Source organism: Talpa europaea (genome assembly GCF_964194135.1).
Source record: "Talpa europaea genome assembly, chromosome: 6".
Lineage (NCBI taxonomy): Eukaryota > Metazoa > Chordata > Mammalia > Eulipotyphla > Talpidae > Talpa > Talpa europaea.
This window is the reverse complement of record NC_140072.1, coordinates 53,722,295-53,743,649: the sequence shown is the minus strand read 5'-3', so window position 1 is coordinate 53,743,649 and position 21,355 is coordinate 53,722,295. Positions and strand designations below refer to the sequence as shown.

The 21,355-nt window shown below is 41.1% G+C and overlaps 1 protein-coding gene across 1 annotated transcript; it reads left to right on the top strand.

Moving 5' to 3' along the window:
* Nucleotides 1–11,734: 11,734 nt before the first annotated feature.
* On the top strand, nt 11,735–20,780 carry POLE4 (DNA polymerase epsilon 4, accessory subunit; the record flags this gene model as incomplete). Its single annotated transcript, XM_084235459.1, has 4 exons — nt 11,735–11,941; nt 12,412–12,496; nt 13,418–13,459; nt 20,664–20,780. The coding sequence occupies 4 exons, from the start codon at nt 11,735–11,737 to the stop codon at nt 20,675–20,677; spliced, it is 348 nt and encodes a 115-aa protein (XP_084091585.1). The 3' UTR covers nt 20,678–20,780.
* Between the last annotated feature and the right edge of the window lie 575 nt (nt 20,781–21,355).

Below are 21,355 nucleotides of genomic sequence, written 5' to 3'. Positions count from 1 at the left end.
GGGCCAGGTGTTGATGCCCATTGGACAAATGCTCCTGAATCTGTTCTGTTAAGGAGCTTTTGCTTTCCCCATTTTATAATTTTAGAGATGAGAGAGTAGGCTTAGAAAGGTTAGGCAGCATGCTCAGTTAATGCAAGCAGTAACTGGTAGTGGCAGGCTTTTATCAGGTTGTTGTGAGGGCAAAGGCTACGTGCCTTTCCCTTTATATCTCACCCTCCAAAGGGGCAAGCCTAGGTCTTGACACTTACTCACAACCAAACCCAGCCCTTCTTCCTGCCTCTTCCTTTCCTATATCACCATCACACTGATAATCTCCTGAGGAAATTCAGTCTCATCCGTAGAACCTGCCGAGCTGACACTTCTCTCAGTGATAATAGAAATTACCCAGCTTTAAGAAGGCAAATTCATTTGACTGTTACCTGACAAATTTCACCCTCCTCCATCTTGTTGGGAAAGAAAGGGAGAGGATTCTGTCCCCCTCGGCTCTGCATCATGCCTTGCCTTGGCATCTCTCAGGGGCCGTGATCTGGGCCTCAGCCAGGTCCACCTGCTGGCGTATCTCTGCCGGTGCCTGCTGGTGCCCCTCCCTCCTGTGGCACGCCAGTGATATTTAGGAGACACTTGGAGATGGGAATACTGCCTGGATGTTTGGTGACGTGAAGGAATTTTTATAGGTGTGGTTAAAGTATTGAAGTTACATTTTTAAAAAGAATCATTTTTTTTAAAGATTTATTTATTTATGTATACAAGAACTGGGGTACAGGTGAGAGGTTGGGGAGCTGAGAGAATTTGCCAGAGACAGAGTGGGGAACAGAACAGGCAGATTGACTGAAATACACTGCTGAGGGGAGCAGCGGGTGAGTCAGGAGAGGTCTGCTGCGCCATGTGGGTAGCTCCCTGATCGGGGATTGAACTCGTGCTGCAGAGGCTGCGGATAGCTTCATAGGTTGCGTCTTAACCCCTTGCGCCACCAGGGAGGCCCCTAAAAAGAATCATTTTTAGGAATTATACACTGAAATATTAATTGATGAAACCAAATCACATTTTGGACTTGCCTCAAAATAATGCAGAAGGGGAGAAACAGGTGGAGTTTGGCTGGAGCAAGACTGCGCTGATGATTGCTGAACCTTGGTGGTGGGCACGTGGGGCTCACTGTACTCTTTTGTCCAAACTTCTCCATAGGAAAACTTAGAAATATGATAGGTGCTAAAATGAGGGGCAGTTGACCCAAGGCCTCTGTTTGTAGGAGTTGGGGTAGCCAGGGATGGAGCAGGTGAGGACAGCAGTGGTAAGAAAACACCACATTTCTGCTTTTCTAGGATTAATTGTAACCTGCTGTTTTCCCCTGCCTTTCCCTATAACTTCAGCCTGGGTGGGGTGGGGCCCAGAGTCCCTCTCTTGGGAGCCCGCCTCCTTCATATGCTTTACTGGGACCCCAGGGCCCCTGTGTGGGCTGGAATGGAGCTCCCCCAGACTTCTTTCTCAGGAAGGGGGCCCTGGCCATCCTGCATGGTGGCAATTCCTGCACTCTCTGCTAACCGACGCTGCTGGTGAGCCCTGACCCCTTACCTTGACTTCTGTAACCTCTATCCCGAGAGAGAGTGCTGGCCTGGGTCTGGGCTTCACAGGAAGGCTGGTTCTATGGTGATCCCTGACTCCCGGGCTCTGTTCTCTCCCAGACGGCCTCTCTTGTTTTCTCAGGCTGCAGTCCTGGACCATGATTTCAGGAGTTCTGCTGTGGACCTGATAGACCTCTCCCATAGGAGGAGAAGTTCGTGGACTGAGTCTGTGCGCCAGTTAGGGTCAGCCCTCTGTTTAGACCATGGTTAGGATCCAGGGTCCAAAATTCCCAGCCTAGCTTCTTCCAGGGCTGCATGGGTCACTTCCCAGTTGTCCCATCATGGTGGGCTTGTCTAGGCCTCATAAGTTTGTAGTGGACCTTTAGGTAGAATTTAACATTGAGTTGAGGTGTTTGTTCAATGTCTGTTGTGGAGTTGGGTGTGGGAAGAGAAGTTGGGAGTGTGGACCATCTGTGTCCATTTCTACTCTGGTAAATGTCACAGCAGGTGTGGGCCCAGGGCTCATTTAGGAAAGGAAAAATACTATTCCTTCCTTCCTGCTGAGTTTTCTCTTTCCCAACTTTTCCTTCTTCAAGGTGGGTTAAAAGACTTTTTGCAGAAAAACACATCAACCAACAAATGAATGAAAAAGAGTACCTCACACTATACCTACATACAAATGGACTCAGTCCCAGGGACTGGGCATTCAGCAGGCCACCTGCCAACATGTCTTTGAAGGGATGCTATGAAGGGGAGTGGGGAGCGTTAGCCCCTGAGGATAAACAGGGACTGATAATCTGCCTCAGACTGGTAGGGACAGAGGCTATCTAAGAGAAAGGGAACCTTGTTGGCTCACTTGGCAACTGGCAGGTTGACGGCATCTCTCTCTGGGGTAAGGGGTTTCCTGCTATTGTTCCCTACAAAACCTCCTCTTCAAATGCAAACTGCTCTGGAGACCTAAAATGAGAAACAAATGCCGTGGAGTTATTCAGGCTAAAACATGCCTGTTCCCAAGGAACAAGTGGAAAACTTCTAGATCTAGGGAAATGCACTAGATGAGAGAATATTTGGGTGCACAGTTTGGGGTGCACCGGGCTGTTACAGGCCCTGGAACAGGAGCTCAGAGGCAAGAAAGGACAAAGGGAACCAGTGCTGGACACTGGATAGTCTCCCATTCTCTCCTGTTGTCATCATCTGTCCTGAAACAAGACAATGCAGGAAGCTCTGTAATATGCCAAGGTGGTTTCTACCAGTGAAACGGTAGGTGTGGTTATTTGTGGCTGGGTGTTCTAGCTTCATCTACTGTGTTCAGACACCCTGTGCTAGTTACAAAGCTGTCTTCCCTAAGCTCAGATCCACCTTCTATACTTTCTAGCAGAGGAGACTCTGCTACTGAGGCTGGGATGCTGCAAACCACAATTCTTTATGGCCACCTGACCTAAGATAGGCTCTGTCAATAAGGGGTGTAGAGTGGAATGCAAGGTGGGAGGAGGGACTTGAACTTCTATGTCCCTTATCCCTGTGAGCATCACCTCAGCAGCAGCTTCACCATGCAGTGACAGTTCATCCCAATAGCAATGGAGTCCAATTTCCAGTTTTTTCCCCGATACTTCCAGCACCAACCTCTGGCATAATAGGCTATCACTCCTTAGGGGTCTGGGTCCCAGATCTTCAGGGCCCCTCATCCACCCTCCAGAGTGGTTAGAACTCCAACCACTTCCCTTTGTTATCTGATTCCAGCAGCGGAGCTGTTTCCTGCAGTTATTGCCTCTGTGTTCATTTTTACATTCTCTTTTAAGCCTCTAATACCTGCTTCACATATTGCTTAGATTAAATTCCCTCTGTTGAAATAACTGGCATGACTCCTGTTCACCTGGGTGGTACACATCCCTCAGAGGTATTGCCTGGGAAGCAGGTGAGGGTGTGAACTTGCCTGGCTGGGTTGCTTCAGGGAGCCTCACCTCAGAAACCCTGCCAGCAGCTCCAGTAAGTCTGTCTCTATGGTAAAGGAACTCTTGTCATAGGAAAATTTTCCTAATCTAATGCAACGTTTATAAACAAACTCACTCCAGGAGGGAGTGTTTAATTTAAGAAAGCCAGTAGGGACCCTAAATCTTTTCATCCCAATCAAAGCTGTCAGAGCCAGTTAGCTCAGAGCTAGTCAGGTGGCCCCAAAGCTGCTGTCCACCCAGCACCCGTCCTGTCACCAAGGAAACCGCACGTCAGAGCAGAAAGTGATAAACAGGGCCCCCAGGAGCCAGCTTAAAACTCAGTTGTCTGACATGTTTATCGTTACCAACTCTGCCAAAGAGCAGCGTCTCTTGCAAGAATGATTCTCTGAAACTTCTCCTGCTCCACCCCCTGTCTTCTGTTTCCCAAATTGAGAATATGCCTACCTCTGAGAAAGACATGTGCTGGCAGGCTTGCCAGATGACAAAGAGAGTCACTTGCTTCCTCAACAAAACATAAAACAGACTTTCTGCTCTGTCGATGCCAGGACTAGTATTTCTGGGTGCTCCACTTACCTTTCCAGAGCCTAGTGATTCTGGTCGTCTAGGTCCCTGACTGGTGTTCATCAAGTCTGCCACTCTCCACGTGCAATTCATTATCTGAATTGACATGCCAGTGATTACACAAACCTCCGTCTTACTAATGATGGATAACTTCAAATTGATAGAAGGATTCACTCACTTATTCAGTCATTTGATGATATTCATTGACCACCTACTGTGTGCCAGGCACTAGACTGGGTAGTGGGGTTAATAATAATAAATCACTTATCCGTAGTGGATGGAACCAGTGAACACTTAACTAGGAAGATCAGTTCTGAGAAGGGAACATTATCAGCTGTGTTCCAAGAATCTTGTTATGTAACAAACCACCCCAAATTGAGTGACTTAAAACAGTGATGGTAGTTATTTTGTTCATAAATCTGCAAGTTAGGCAGGACTCTGCTCTACCCAGCATTAGCTAAGGGAGCTTGGAGGTTGGGGCTGGGCTTGCCTGAAGTCTTCCTCACGTACATGTGTAGTGGTCATACTGGCTGTTGGCAGGGCCTTCAGCTGGGATTGTCAGCTGAGACACCTGCATATGTCCTCTTTCTCTGGCTGCTTATCTTTGTCATAGCAAGGTAGCTTGGTTCCAAGGGTGAACTTCCCAAGAGAGAGATTCAGATTGGAAACTGTGTCACCTTTTAGACCTAGTCTTAGAAGTGTTATAGAGCCATCTTTCCAGCATTTTATTTACTAGGAGAAAGTCACTAAGACCAGTCCATCTTCAAAGGTTGGGGAATTAGTTTCTACTTTTGGTATGTACAAAATCAGAGAATGATTGTCACAGGACCTGCCGAAGGTATGACCTGATGAAGAAAGTAGCGGAAGAACATTCCAGGAAGAGGTCTAGTATGTAAAGACATTGGGAATGGAAAATGTTTGATGTGTTTAAGGAAATGAAAGACCAGTAAGGCTGAAGTGCAGTAAGTGGGGGGGGGGGAGAGGGAGTGTGAGATTAGAGCTGACAGGACCATATTATGTAGTTATAGGCATTTGAATTCTGGTCTGTGTACAGCTGGGGCTATTAGAAGATTTAAGATGTGTATTCACATCTTGAAAGGATCTTCCAGTTGTTCCACAGAGCATGACATGAGGTGATATAAGACCAGGAGGAGCCAGTTAGCACACTGCTGGAGCAGTTCAGAGGAGAGGTATTGATAACTTGAGCAAGAATGTTGGCATTAGAGTGGAAGAGCAGTAGATGCACTTGAGAAATGGTGGAAAGAATGGAAAGGATTGATTAGCTGAGGGTGGGAGTGAGGGAAAGGAAGCTACGTAAGAAGAAATGCTTGAGAATCTGTGTGGAGACTGTAGCCATTTTTTTTTATTTGAAAAACTAGGGGAAGAACTTGCTGATACAGGTAAAAGATAAAATCCAGAGTCCATTTTTAAGCGTGAGATGTAAAGTTTAAGATGTTTGTGAATGTGTAGCTTGTCTCTATAGGCATCATCCCAAAGCACCGCAGAAGGTGAATTGCCGGCAAGGCCCGCAGTGGCCACCCCAGGGACTTCCCTGCTCACTGAGTTGTGGCTTCATCCTCTCCAACAAGGTCTTCTAGATCTCAGCTCTAGGGGGAGGATTGCTTTCCCACATTCATTCCCTCCAGAGGTGTTCTACCTCAGCCCTGGAGGTAGTGGCTGCTCCCTATACATGCAAATCCTCTATTCTTTAGACATCTCTCTCTCTCTCTCTCTCCCTTTTTAAAAAAGATTTATTTATTTTGCATACAAAAACTGGGATACAGGCCAGAGGTGTGGGGGGCAAGAGGATTCACCGGAGACAGAGTGGGGAGCAGAACGGGAGGAATGACCGAAATACACTGAGGGGAGCAGAGGGCGAGACAGGCGAGGTCTGCTGCGCCATGTGGGTAGCTCCCTGGCTGGGGATCGAACTTGTGCTGCAGTGGCTGCGGATATCTTCATAGGTTGCGTCTTAACCCCTTGTGCCACCAGGGAGGCCCTACACATCTCTTTACCCCTGTTAGAGCTAGAAATTTTTGTATGAACTTTTCTATTCAAACTACTTTCCCTACTCAAGCTCAGTGTGCTTTCTGTTTCCTAATTGGACCCTAATTGGTACAGTTGTGGTTTTGTCATGAGAGAGAGGAAAGAATTGTTAAAGTGCCATCTCTTGTATTTTTATTGTTTCTGCTTTATGTCTCCTTCTTCAGTAGCATATGTTTGTTCAAGCTTCACTTAAAAAAGAAAACAAAGCGGCACCCATACTTATGCTTTATCTTCCTCTGGTTACTGCTCTATTTGCATTTGCAGACACATTCCTAATATATATATATATATATATATATATACACACACACACACACACATATGCCTATATATACACAAATACATTTATATGTATATATACATGTATGTAAATATATGTATTTTTTAACTGACTGTGAATGAACTATTGTTCTTAACTGTTATCCCCTCTCTGTAACAGAATGACAAAACCATGCCCAACATGGGCCTTGCCCATCCTTCCTCTAGGGAAGTGTCCATCTCTGCTCCATTGATTTGGATCTTGGCCATGACAGTTGATTTGATCCATAGAACATGGGTCGAAATAGGAGAGTGCCTATTCTCAGCAGCATTTATGAGACAACATGTTTCTATTTATCTCTCTTGAGCTTCTGCTCTCTGCCATGAGGAGGGCATGGCCCATGCTGCATCATTTGTACAGTCTTGGCTATTGTGATCAATTGTTTATCCCAACAGGAGCTTCGTTCATAGTTTCAAGTAGAAGCACATTGGATAAGTTGGTATGAGATTGTGCCAGTCTCCTCCTGATCTTTGACAATGGACCCTCTCGAATAAGTGAGGTGGGCAAAGAAGCAAGAAGAGGATCACATTTTATCTTCCTGAAAAGGTTTCTTTGCAATTCTGACCACAACAACTCATTAATTAATCAATTGCCACTATTGATGTCTGTGCCCCTTCCAAATTTATGTATTGAAGCTCTGACCCCCAATGTGACTGTATTTGGATGTGGGACCTTTTCTCTAATAATTCAGGTTAAGTGAGGCCATAAATGTTGGGCCCCTAGGAGTAGTGTCCTTACAAGACATGAACCAGAGAGCTTTCCTCTAGTATACGAGCACAAAGAAGAGGTCATGGGAGTACATGGTGAGATGGTGGCTGTCTACAAGCTGGAAGAAAGCTCTCCTAGGAACTGAAACAACTGACACCTTGATCTTGGACTTGGCCTCCACAATGGTGAGAGAGATATTTCTGTTGTTTAAGCTATCCAGTTTATGGTATCTTATTATAGAAGCCCAAGCATATGAATAGAATTGTTTTAAATTATGTCTTCCCCATTAGAAACCATGCATTTCTGTTTCCCCAGTATCACTAGTGCCTTATATGGTACCTTTTACCATGACACTCAATAAGTATTTGTTGTATGAATGAATGGTTAATAAATCAACATGATGGCATCATTATCCTCATTTTATACTGGAGAAAATTAACAGCTATGAAAAGATACTTAATATTCACAGCCCAGAAACACAAATAGCATTACATTAACCAAAATTAATTGAAAATCTATTAGGATCAACTAACATTTTCAGGCATCAACTACATTAGAAGTTGCTTTAGTTGCTTATTGAAAAGGGTCATATCTGCTCTGATTTCACTCTAGGACCCTTTCTCTAATCAGGGCCAGAGGTTTGCCAGCCCACATTGGGTTCTTTCCCTAAAAATCAATGCTGTCAGAGTGAGCAGACAGAAAGCTGAGGGGAGTTTCATTGCCTCAGGCAATGTGGGGACATGAGAGTATTTGGCATTCCCATTTTGCAGAGAGTCTGGTCTTTACCACAAGGCTTAGAAACTGAATCTGCCAGCATCCACAGTGCAGTCATCTCTGAACTTTAATTCTTGTTATTTAAGCTCAGAGTTGACAGGTGAGACCAGAATGTGTTTTTATTGACTCACAAGAGGGCTGCTTCTGTGTCTGGAATATTGTCTCCACATGGCTTGCATATTCTTTCACTGAAGACAGACCTCCAAGGAAGCCAAATTATCAGAAGGTTGCTTAGTGAACATAGCATCCAAATGTGGAGAGCAAGTTCCATGATTCATTCAGATGTTTAATGGCATCAGGCTGGGAGAGCCTGACACGGCCATTCTTACTGTAAGAATGCCCTCGCCAATGGGAACAGAATATTCAAGCCATTGGCTGAGGGGCCCTCTCCATCAGGCTTTCTCAGATGGGCTCTGCTGACGGTCACCATCATGAGACTCATTTTTCTAAGCTTTCTTGGCTGCCCTGCCCTGCCCTGTTGATTCATCTTTTTCCTTGCTAAGCTTTCAGACTTATTCTGCCTCTTTACGATGATTTTGTCCATCTCAGCTCTGATCTGCTCTCTGAAGATTTTCTAATTTAATTAAAGTCTTTTGAGTTCTAATAATCCTGTGGTTTGATGTAAAGTATAAATATAATTAAAATACAAATATGCTCAATTCTGTGTTTGTCTTTCTCCCTTCAAAGGTAAAAGACATAAATCTCAGCTGTGACCAAAAGCCCCTTATCAACTTGAGCCAAACAGTAAGATTTTAAAAACAGCTTATTGCCCTGGCTGGGATTACTGACCTGGGGAATTCTCCCCAGAAAATAGATCCTCAGGGAGTGTGGTCAGTGGCTGTCACCCCTGGAGGTCAGTCAAGTGGGAAACTTGCTAGGTCCATAGCCCAGAGGACTCATCTGTGTGCCCTGTTATAGACTATTAGCTCTGTGTTCCATAATGTTATTACCTTTAATTTTGCCTTCTTTTTGTCTTCTTTGTATTTTATTTAGCTAATTTTTTCTTATGTCATCTTCTTTATTTTTTAGAACTGTTATTTATTGATCTATTTTATTTTTATTGCAATAATACTAGCCTTCCCACCATCTCTCTCTAGCCTACACCCCATCTTCAGGTTTGTTTTAAATTGAGGCAACTTCAATTTACAACATGGTATAGGTTTTCGGTATATAGTTTCTCACCTCAAACAACTGTCCAGATCACAACACACCCACCACCAAATGTCCAGTAACTGTTCATCACCAGCTGATGGGCCCCCACCGCTTCTTTTAGCTATTAAACTTCTGTTTTTAAATTTTTCATATTTTCTATTATTTATTCTACTTCTTAATCTCTTTTCTGCTATTTTACCTTAATGTCATGATAATCATATAGTTTGTTTTAGTAAACTCACTACTAACTTTGTTTACAAATAATAATTTTTTTAAATAAATTTTATTTTTATATTCCCCATACAATTGCAACCCCCTTATTTTGACCCCAATCCCTCCCCGCCCTGCCCCCCAACCCCCATAGAGTGTCTCTGGTTCATAGTTTTTGTTGATTTTGATTTTCACTTTCTTATAGTTATTCATTTTCCTGGTCCCTTATTTAAGTTTTCTAGATTCCTGCTATGAGTGAAAACCATCCGGTATTTTTCTTTTTCTTTTTAGCTATTTTGCTGAGCATGATCCCTTCCAGCGCCATCCATGTTGTTGAAAATTGCATGTGTTTATCTTTTTTGAATGCTGAGTAATATTCCATGGTGTATATGTACCACATCTTCTTGATCCAGTCATCTATTTTTGGGCATTTGGGTTGTTTCCAAAGCTTAGCTATTGTGTTTACAAATAATATTTTATCTGACTTGGACCATAACTCTGTAAGGGGACAGAGAAATGAAGCCATATATATTGTGAGGGGAGGTCCTTGACCAAATACATAGGAGATTTTTTTCCTCCGAGAGGCCTTTTCAGCATCCCAAGTAGTTTCCCAAGGCTGAATTTCTTTCACCTGAACCTCTTGACTTTGTTATTCAGTTCTAGGAAAATAATATCTACACCTACAAATGACATTATCAGAACTATGAGAACTTTTTGCAGCATCTTGCTTCATGGTTGTAAATGGAGAGGACCTTGAGGAGGAGTCCACAAGGCTGGGGGATGGTGGGTTTAGTGGGACTGGGTCAGTCATATGTGGCAATTAGTGAAGGTAATCAGGTTTGCAATCCTTGAGTTAATGTTATAGTAAGACTGTAAAGTTGTTCATAATTGAAGCTGGCAAGAGAGTTTTTACCGGACACAATGACAGAGTTAAAAGCACAGGAACTTTATGTAATGAGTTCTGTGCCATTGCACATCTTCCATGGAATGATGAAGATGACCCCAGTAAGGCCTAGTGGGAAGCCCAGGTTGTCCCAGTAGGCAGAATCCCCAATCTTTGGGGAAGTCATTCTGGAAAATGGTCCCCAGGCCAGCAGGTAGCCCATGATATGATACCAAATTGCCACTTTAATCTTTATTTGTAACATCTCCTTAAGTTCCACTTCAGTCCTATTTCCCTATTCCAGAGGGTAGAGGTTGGTGAGTGGGTAAAATGCAAACTTCTCATGAAAAAAATGAATGTTTGAAGAGGCTGGTTGTAAGGAATGGAACCAGCACGGAAACAAAGACATTCCTGAAGCCCCCTCTGCCACACTAAACAACATGTAACTTCAGCTCACTGTCCCCACTAGGAGACAATTTCTTTGGAAACACTAGTTTTACTCTCTCCTTTTCTTATCACAAGGAAATAAATCCTGTGATGTATGTGTTCTGAGTGACCATCTTAAGGGATCCGTGAAGTAACAACTTTTTAAAAAAAATATTTTCTTGATAATACTAGGTTATTTACATCCTTACTCTTAAGAAGATGCAATTTTCCAGAGCTATGTGCTCTGGAAAAGCAGATTTTAATGCAATTTTAAACATTAACATACAGAAGCAGCTAGAAAATCCAGTGGCCTTCCATTTGGCTTCTATGAAGCCAGACATCAGAGACCTTTCTCACTAAATTATTTGGTTTTGTAAAGTTGTCAACAAAATGTTATTTACGTCAACTTGTAATGTGTTTGGTATTTTGAGTGTTTTAAAGCTTTAATTTCTAATGCGATAAAAATATCGATACAGCCTTCAAAAAAGTTCCTTGGGGTCCTCTACAATTTAGGGATCTTGTGAACAGTCTGAGAACTCTGTGTGCTGGTGCAACTTGTGGCTGAAAGAATGTGGGCCCTTGTGATAACTACATCTTGCTTCCAACCTCCACACCTTTTTCTTATGGTTGTCTACACTGTACTTCCACCTGCAGTTCTACCCCTCATTCAAAAGCATCTTGTCCTCCTATTAGCTGGTCAAGAGCTTGCACTCCTTTCCGGATGCTGGGTTGGGAGAGGGGGGAACGTGCAGGCCTCCCTGGGCCACTTGACCCGTGGCTGGCCGGGTCTGGGTTTCTCTAGATTGGGCGGGAATGGGGGTAACTCCCGGCTCCAACCCGGCCCACCCACCATATGCTTTGACTAAGTGTAGATGCCTGGTCTCAAGTAGGGCGGAAGGCCGGTGAGGCCCGGGAAACTGTGAGGGACTGTCCAGGAGCCCCGCGGCTGCGAGGCACGGTGGAAAGCTGACAGCCGCCACGCCCCGGCCCGATCCCGGCCCACAGCAGGAGAGGCGGGGCCACGTGTCCACGAGGGGCGGGGCCACGTGCCCACGGGGGGCGGAGCCTCCAGCGCGCGCGGGAAAGGGGCCGGCGCCACTTGCGCGCGCAGTCAGCGGCCGCGCGCCACTCGCTCTGGGCCCGCATGGCGGCGGCGGCTGGAAGCGGGACGCCCCGGGAAGAGGAGGGGCCTGGTGGGGAGGCCGCGACCCCGCAGCCCCAAGCCCCGACTAATGCGCCTGGGGCTCGTCTCTCGAGGCTGCCCCTAGCGCGAGTGAAGGCCTTAGTGAAGGCGGACCCCGACGTGACGCTCGCGGGGCAGGAAGCCATCTTCATTCTGGCGCGAGCCGCGGTGCGGCGGGGGCGCGGGGAGCGCGGCGGGGACGCGGGGGCGGGGAGCCGGGCTGAAGGCGGTGCTCGGCGGTGGTTTTGGCCGGGTTTGGACCTGCAGCGGGAAGAGGAGGGTCTGGGCGGGGTGCGCTGACGACGGCGGGGCCAGAGGGGCTGGGCGGGGATTTTGAGACGTGAGTGTGGGAAGGGACGACAGGAGGCGTATCCACAGCAGTTGCACTGGTTTAGTACTTCTGCCTCTTCTTGAGGACTTGGACGGCTTAAGTTTGCATCTCCAGTGTTAAACACACAGAAGTTGTAAGAGACTTTAGAGTATGAGTGGGATGGATTTTCGAGATACATCCCGACCTTCCCGATAACATCTACTACATACCCGAGCTCCCTTTCACCCCCTTCGCTTCACTCACAAACTTGAGCGCTCTTGGGAACTGTGAGAGCCCATCGATACACCTATATTTGTTTGTTTCGCAGGAATTGTTCGTGGAGACCATTGCAAAAGATGCGTACTGCTGTGCTCAACAAGGAAAGAGGAAAACGCTCCAGAGGAGAGATTTGGGTAGTGTCACTGTGATAACTTGTATTGGGGGGGTGGGCGGGGAGAGAGCTTTACTTTTCACTGGTTGATAAGGTATCAGTCACTAAGTTGAGAGTTGCCAGTGGGTCTCTCTGTGTTATCATCTTTGGGACTACCACAATACCAGTTAGTCTCTGATTTGAGTGACTGAAGGGGTGGTGGGACAGAGAATGAAAGGAGTGTAGGTGCTGCCAAGCGGCTGTTCTTTCTTTCTTTCTTTCTTTTTTTAAAGATTTATTTATTTATTTATTTATTTATACAAGCACTGGGTACAGTCAGAAGCGCGGGAGGGTGAGAGAATTCACCAGAGTCAGAGCGGGGAACAGAACAGGCAGACTGACACTGACGAAACACACTGCTGAGGGGAGCAGCGGGCGGCAGGAGAGGTCTGCGCGCCATGTGGGTCCCTCAGCCAGTGGTTGGGGATCGAACCAGCGCTGCAGAGGCAGCGGTCAGCTTTGCAACCCAGCGCTCAACCGCTGCGCCATCGGGGAGGCCCCTGTTCTTTAAATTTTACTTCACCAGACTTGATATTTGTTTTCTGCTTAGACTTGGGTGGGGTGGGGGTGGGGAATAGGTTGATACCTGATTCAGCCTACCCACGTGTGTAACCTTTCATTTACCATATTTGCACCCTGCTGTATTGCCAAACACATCTTAGTAACTTTCAAAGAAGTAGTTCCTCCTGCTGAATAGTATTTATTTGCACAGACTTCTACTCTTGTAGAAGAGACTGTTGAAGTGCAAGATTTAGTGGTGGAGTAGAAATGGATCTCAAGACTGCAAAGAGCAAATTTTATAAACACTCTTATTTGCTAGACCTCCTTTCAGTGTGGGCAGTGTATTTTTTGGGGCTGATGGCCAAATGACTAGTCAGTCAGGTGTCTTTTTACCTTGTTTCAGATAATGCAATAGAAGCTGTGGATGAATTTGCTTTTCTGGAAGGTGAGTCTGGATCAGTGGGTAATCCTTTCCACCTGTCTTTTCCATGCAAATGATCTAAGCTCAGAGACTTGTGAAAATGGATGCCTGGTTCTTCCTTGTTTGTATAGGAATATTTTTTTCCTCACTGCTTCCTATTAAGATAAGAAAAACTGGTGAGATATAGCAATTCTAATTTCCTTGAGGAATTTGCGCTTCTACTTGAAAATTGCTAACCATAAAGAAGTGGGAGGGAAATGGGGAGGAATTAGGTAGATTCAGAAATTTGTTTCCTGCTTTGATCTCTGTCTCTGGGTATAAATCTTTCCCCTTATCAGAATACTAGAGATCAGAAGCAGTTGCCAACATTGAAAGGTTACTTTTTGTGCCTTTTTCTTTTTCATAGTTTGGAAAAGTGATTGTTTTGCTGCAGTGAGATTCTGTGCTTGCCTGTATTTGTTCTTAGTAATTTTACGTTAACATGGATGATAGCTTAATCATGTTACTGAAATAGCAAATATTTGAAGTACCTCATTTTATCTACTCTCTGAGCTATTTCTACTACCTAACTAAATTTGACATTTTACTCTTCCATTACATACATTCTCGTGGAACAGTTTTGCAAAGCAAATAACCTTCACCAAGGTATTCTCATATCATCCTCAGGCCTTCTTACCTTCATATTTTAAAAATTTATTTCATTGTTGCTGCTCTATTGTTCTGTAACTCTGTATCAATCTAGGTTCCTGGCCCTTTTTATATATTCTTTTAAGATGCTTTCCCATGATTACCTTTAAACCTATGTTATTGGGTAGTCTCTTAATTTGTAGATCTTTCCCAAGCTTATCTTTCTACTTACTCACTTTTCTTAAAAATAACTTGTTAGCTGCCTACCAAGGGCAGGCAATTACTTGTGACTGACTTCTTGTTAAGTTCTCCAGTCTAAAATGGTTGGAGCCAGGTCTTCCTGGTGGTACAGGGGTTAAGTCTCAGCGCTGTCAGGCTGTTGCCAACCACTGTGGCATGAGCTCAATGCCAGTCCAGGGAGCTAATCCACATGGCACAGCTGACCTTTCTTGCCTCTCTGCTGCTCCCCTCAAAAGTGAATTTCAGTAGATCTGCCTGTTCTGCTCCCCACACTGTCTCTGGTGAATCCTTTCACCCATTCTTTACCCACACCACCTCTGGCCTACACCCAGAGCATATACCTTGTATGCATAAATAAATAAATCTTTGGAGCCTACTTTATTGCTCATTTTTAATTACCAGCTTTTCAAAGAGATGACTGATATCAAATTTGTATTCAAATATTACCACCCTGTACATAATAAATTGGGTGCCTGAAATAGAAGTGGGGGGAGTTTATATCGTTTTTGACTCTATCCTATTTTATGGCATACTGCTTAGTTTGGATTTTTAACTCCGTGGGATAATACTTACCTTGGATTTTTAGTAAATGCCCATTTACTGAGTGGTAGATATGTTCACTTTTATCTTCTGATGGAATATTAGTATTTAAATTTCTCTGCTGTATGCTACTTAATAGATTGGAATTTTGCTATTTTAGCTCTTGTGGATTCAGGAAGTATTATTTTGTACCTGGTAAAATAAATGTTCTTATGCACTTAGATGTGTATATTCTAAGTAGAAAATAGTTTTTTTTTCTTTTTTAATCAAACAAATATATATTCATTCTTAAACATCAAATAATTACCTGATGGCTTATAAGGAAATGCAGCCTCATCCGTTTATTGTTTCTGGCTTTAGCTTTTTTGGTAGCAACTTAAATATGTGTAAGTAATATGTTTCATCCTTGTAAATGTGATCTATTTACCGAAAATGTTATCTGTTAATTTCCTGCTATGATAAATGAAGATTTGATTAGTCTGTTACCCCATTAAATCCATTTCTTCCTTTCTATTTTTTGGTAGTTGCATCATAATTTTAGTTCCTTTGTTACCTTACAGTTTATATGACATACTAAAATGTCCATTTTTTTGTGTACCCAATTTTCAGCTTATTTCTTGACCTCCTACTTCTTAATTGTTAGTGTATCTATTGTTATATAGGTATAATTGTTAGTGTATCTATTCCTTCCTTTCCCATTTTTAGCCTACTTTTAGCTCTCATTTTGTGTCATCTATACTTTGACATTGTCAGGGCTTTTAACATCTGTATCTTAGCAGAGTTAAATCTTCCATGCTTTATGTATAGGTTGAGTGTAGATACTAGCAGTGCTGTGGACAGTCTTCCTCTACACACACTCATCCCTCATACAGATTTCCTTCCTGCAGGCAGCTATTAGTTTCGTTATGCAAATATGTCTGTATATGTATATCTTTATTTTATTGTGGTATAAATTGACATAACATTAGTTTCAGATGTACAACTTTACAGTACATTTGTATATATTTGAAGTGATCACAATAAGTCTAGGTAGCATTCATCATCATACATAGTAACACATTTTTTTTCTTAAGTGTATATTTTCTAAGCTTTTCCTTGTAACACAAAGAATAGAATTGAAATCAAGAGGTAATAAAATGAACACCATAATAACCACCAGTTAGGCCTAGAAGTAGGGCACTGTAGGAGTATTCTAGTTCTGTGTATTTCTTTTTCATCATGTCTTTCCATCCCTTTCTTGATCTAATAGTATAGTGACTTATACCTTTCTTGATTTTCTTTCTGGTTGTACCATATAAGAATGCATCACTTTTATAGTTTTTTTTTTTTTAACTTTATAAAATGGAAGTACCCTGTCTTTCTTTATTGGGCAGCATCTGTCCCACAGCTTTTTTCTTTAGATTGAGCTATGTGCTGCACATATCTATAGATAGTTCTTTTCTCTGCTGTATGGTGTACCATTATGTGACAATAATGCAGTGAAACCATTTTAATGTTCCTTTGTTGGATTCTGTTGTTTAATATATCCTGTTGTTGTTACGAACAATTTGCTGAGAATATTCTTGTACATTTTCCACAAAGTTGGTGTGTGTGAGTGTATGAAATTGTTGAGCATAGGCTGTGTATTAGGTGCTGGCCATCTTTCTGTATTTCACATTTCTACCAGCAGTGTATAGTTCCCATTGCTCTTCATTCTCACCAACACTTGGCATTGTCAGGTTTTTATTTTGCTATCAATTTTTGATTGTGATAGGAGTGTATAATGACAGCTGCATTGTAGTTTTAATTTGCATTGCCCTCATTACTGGAAACATTGGTCATCTTTTCATATGTATCTCCATTTTGAGGGTGGGGTTGTTAAGTTCGCTTGGATATTTCATCATTTTTTCTTATTCCTAAAAATACATATTCTGAATAGGAATCTTTTTCAGTATATGGGAAGCAAGTATGTTTTCCTGCTTTATGACTTTTTAGAATATCTTTTGATAAACATGAGTTCTTAAAAGTAGTCACATGTATTTTTTTAATTTATAGCTAGGGCTGTGTCCTGCTTAATAGGAAATTGCTCTCTTCTTCTAACATCTTTATACTTTTGTCTTTTGTAAAGCTGGAGTGGACTTTTTGTGTATCGAATTGAGATAGGGTCTAGTTTCATTTTTTTTTTGCCTTCTTTATCAGCTATCCACTTGTCCATAACCATTTGTTTAGCATTGCTACCTTTGCTTCAAATCAAGATTGTTTCTGAGCTTTTCTTTTCTCGCCTATTGATCTGTTTGTCTAGTCCTATGTCAGTACCACACTTTCTCAATTACAGTTAATTTTATCTGAAACAGCAAATCTTCCCACCTTGTTCTTTAAGTGTGTTTACAATTCATTGCATTTTCTTGTACATTTTAGAAGCTGCTTGTTAAGTTGCACAAAAAGAACCTTTGATTGAGATGGCATTACACCTATAGATTACTTTAGGGGAGAAATGATATTTACAATAATGAATCTTCCAGTTCATGAATGTGATATAGTTCCCCATTTATTTAAGTCTTTAATTTAAAAAAAAAAAATTTATTTTCCTGATGAAATCTTGACATATTTTGTTAGATGTGTTCTTCTAAATACCTCCTATTTTTGAGGCTTTTATTAATGGTATCTTACTAGAAAAAAATTGTATTTTCTAAATGTTGCTAGTTATGGAAACATAACTGATTTTTATATGTTAATGTTACATCTACCATGTTGCTCAACACTTATTATTTCTCATGACTTGCCTATTGATTCTTTTGGATTTCCTTAATTATCTGCCAGTGTGACAGTTCTGTGACATTTTCCCCAATCCTTTTAAATTTCTTTTTTCTTGCTATGCTACACTAGAAATGGTGATAGCCATTATCTTGATTTCAGAGAACTTTTGATATTCCCCAGTAATTATAAATACCATAGATTTTTGGCAGATTAATTTTAACTTAGTAAATGTTGTATCATTATTTGTAAGAGAGATTAGCATTTTCTTTCATACTGTGTGTGAGCTTCATACAAATTAGTTGGAGAATATATCTGCTTTATCTGTTCTCTGGGAAACTTCCTGCAAAATTGCATTACTTTTATTGTGAATGTTTGTGGAGTTTAGTAATGCAGCTATCGAGGCTTTTTGGTAACTTTTAAAACTTAATCACAGCCTTTTTTGCTGATTACTTCACTAGAAAGTTGTCACTTTTCAAAGAACCAACATTTGGCTTTGTTGATTCTCTCTGGTATATATATTTTTGTTTCATATTACTTGATTTCTGCTCTTATTTCTTTCACTTTTTTCAAGTTTACTATCCTTCTCTTTTGTAACCTTTAGACTTTGTTTCTTCTGTATACATTTTCATTGTAAAATTTCCACAAAGTTTTGCATTAGTGTCTCACAAGTTTTAATAGAAAATATTTTTATAATCATTTGTTTGAAATATTTTTAATTTTTTTTTTGTTGTTGACCTTCAAGTTCTGAGGAACTTGGGTTATTTAAATGAATATTTCTTAATTTCCAAAAACATGAGAATTTTATAGTTCTCTTTTTACTGTTATTAATGATAATCACATTATGTTCAGAAAATATACTTTATTATTTTTGTACTTTGGAATATTTGAAATTTTCTTTAAGGCCCCAGTATATGATCAACCTTATGACTATTCTTTCTGTCCTCAAAGAAGAGATATAACCTGTAGTTACTGCAATTTAGATTATTTGTGTTCTTACTGAGTATCTTTTTAGTCTGCTTAATCAATTTTTAAGAGTTGTGTACTAAAGTCTCCTACTACAATTGTAGACTATTTCTACTTATATTTCTGTGTCTATTTTTTCTTTATTTATTATAAGACCATGTGATTAGGTATATGTAAATTTAGTGTTAGGCATCATTGGTGATTACTTTTGTAGTGCTTCTTGCCTTAAAAATCTATTTTGTCTAACATTAAAGGTTACTATCTTTTTTATGTTAGTATTTGTATGGTATGTTTTTCCATTTTTACCTTTCACATCTTTGTAAATGGCATGTAATTGGATTATTTTTAAGAGTTCAGACTGTCTTTAATGGGAACTTTATTTATATTTTATGTTATTAGTCATTTGTGTAGGTTTAAATCTATCATCTGTGATTTCTGGTTTTTTTGGCCTGTATTACTTTTTTTTTCTTTAGCTTCTGATTTTTTCTATTTGGAGTAGAGTTTATTCCATTTTCTCCTCTGTCATTTTGGAAGTTATATACTCTTTCTGTTATTCTTTTAATTGTTATTCTCAGTTGCTTCATGCATCTTTAATTTATCAAAGCCTGATGTTAGCACACAAGTCTGAGCTCTCTTTCTGTGAGTTTGGTGGGTTTTTTTTTTTTTTTTAAGAGTCCAAATATAAGTGAAATCACAGTATTTGTTCTTCTTTGACTTACTTCGTTTAACCTTCAGGGTCCATCCATGTTGCAAACGGTAGAATTTTCTTATTTTTTATGACTGAAAAACATTCCGTTGTATATGTACACTGCTACTTCTTTTTTCAATTTTCTTCTGCAATGCACCTATGGGCATTTATCAGTGCAAAATATCCTTATTTCAAATCCAAGACTTGCAGATTCTTGGATCACTGTGGTAAATGCAAATAAACCCTAACTGCAGGATCTGAGAGGGGGCTAATTTAGTTCTGATTCTGCTTTACTCTGAGAGTTTAGCCATTTGGTACTCTAGCTTTTAAAAGAGAGGTTATAAGATCCTTCCCTCTTGGAAGGATTCGGGCATTTGACTCTTGATTCTCTCAGTCTGCCAAAGCCATAGCAGTTTCTCGGCTCTTTCTTTTAGGTTGGAAAATACCCTCAATGCCAGAAGCTGCTTTGCAGGGTGGGACTTAATGTTCTTGTCTTTTCTAGATTTCGGATTTGCCTTTTCTTGATGCTTCTTCAATGTCTAAAGGATTTTCATTTTAAAAATAGTTTTGTCAGTTGGTCCCAGCAGTAATTTGTATTACCACTTTAAAAAATAGAAATTTTGGTTTCTCACTGTGTAGGTTTTCTTCAAATGCCTGGTAATTTTCATTCTATTTAAAAATGAGGGAATTAGAAGACTTGGGAAAATGTGTGTGTGCGTGCGTTTGTGTCCTCTTTATGTAACAGTTTAGAGTGGGCAGAGTTGGACCACATATCATGCTGGGGACCACCAAGGGCCAGAACGCAGAAAACTTTACTGTGACAAATAGGCATTTTCAAAAGCTGCTCTAGTTCTATCCCATTAATTCATTTAGTTTTTTAGAAGAAAGTCCTCTGGTTCTTTCTTCCCAAGATGGTTTTATAAATAAGATTAAGTCATATTTGTATTATTCAGTTCTTTGTTAAAGTCTCAACTGCTAGTGACACCTATTCTTTGATGTAGATTAAATTTTTTTTGAACTGTTTTTTTCTATTGAATGGAATCTTGCGTGGGAGAGTCCATGAACTTATCGGTCAGTCACCCACCTTGAACTGGCACTTCTAAAAAGATTATAAACTTCGCACAGAGAATTTATCTCATGGGTTTTTTTTAATCACTTACCCTTTTATGGTTTCTACAGTGCTCATTGATGCAACTTACCCCTTTTCTCACTTCTAACTCTGCAGATCACTGTGCTTAATTCCTAACTGACTACCTTCTGTGATGACATGTTTTCCCCCCAAGTATCTTTTGGATGGATATTCTTCTAAATGAGTATTTCGATCTTAGAAAACTGTCAGTGCTAGAACAGCTTCCATTTTAACTTTGCCCAGATTGTTACACTCATCCAGCTCTTGAGGCACCTTGCTTTACACGTTGCTCTTTGTATTTCTAGGTACTTTGGATTGATTACTCAGCTGGGCAGTTCTGTGACCCTTCACCTGCATCCTTCAGGCCTCAGCTTTGAAGACAGTCTGGATTATTGTACTTACACTTTCCTGTTCTACCTTCATCTAAGCCGGGATAAGCGGAGATCTCATTTGTTAGATTTTTTTCTACAAGGTCTTCCACTACTTGTGTCTTTGATTTCAGGCCTGGGATACAAGCTGTGTTGCTGCTTGTGGCAGAGATAAAAAAAAATGTTTTGTGTAGGTTGCCTAATAAATGATGAGGGCCAGAATAAAGGTCTCTGATCAACTTCAACCTAGTGTGTTTTGTAACTTTGTGTTTGTCTTTGCCTCTATGACTGGAGAATTACCATACCTAGTCACAGACTGTCCTATGTTTCCTGCCAGTTATTCCAAATCTTAGTCTTCTCATTTGATTTTCATCTTTGCACCATGTCATTCAGAATGTGGTTCCAGAATTTATTGGGTGCCACTTAAGGTCTTAAGTTCAAATAAATTGTGGTAATAAATATACAACTAACTAAATTTTTTAGCAACTTTATTGAGACACAATTTACACGCCTTACAATTAATCCATTTTAAAGTGGACACATTTCAGTAGTTTTTAGTGACTATACTAATATTGGAACTATCAAGTTTAGAACATTTTCATTTGAGTGGAATCATACTATGTGGTATT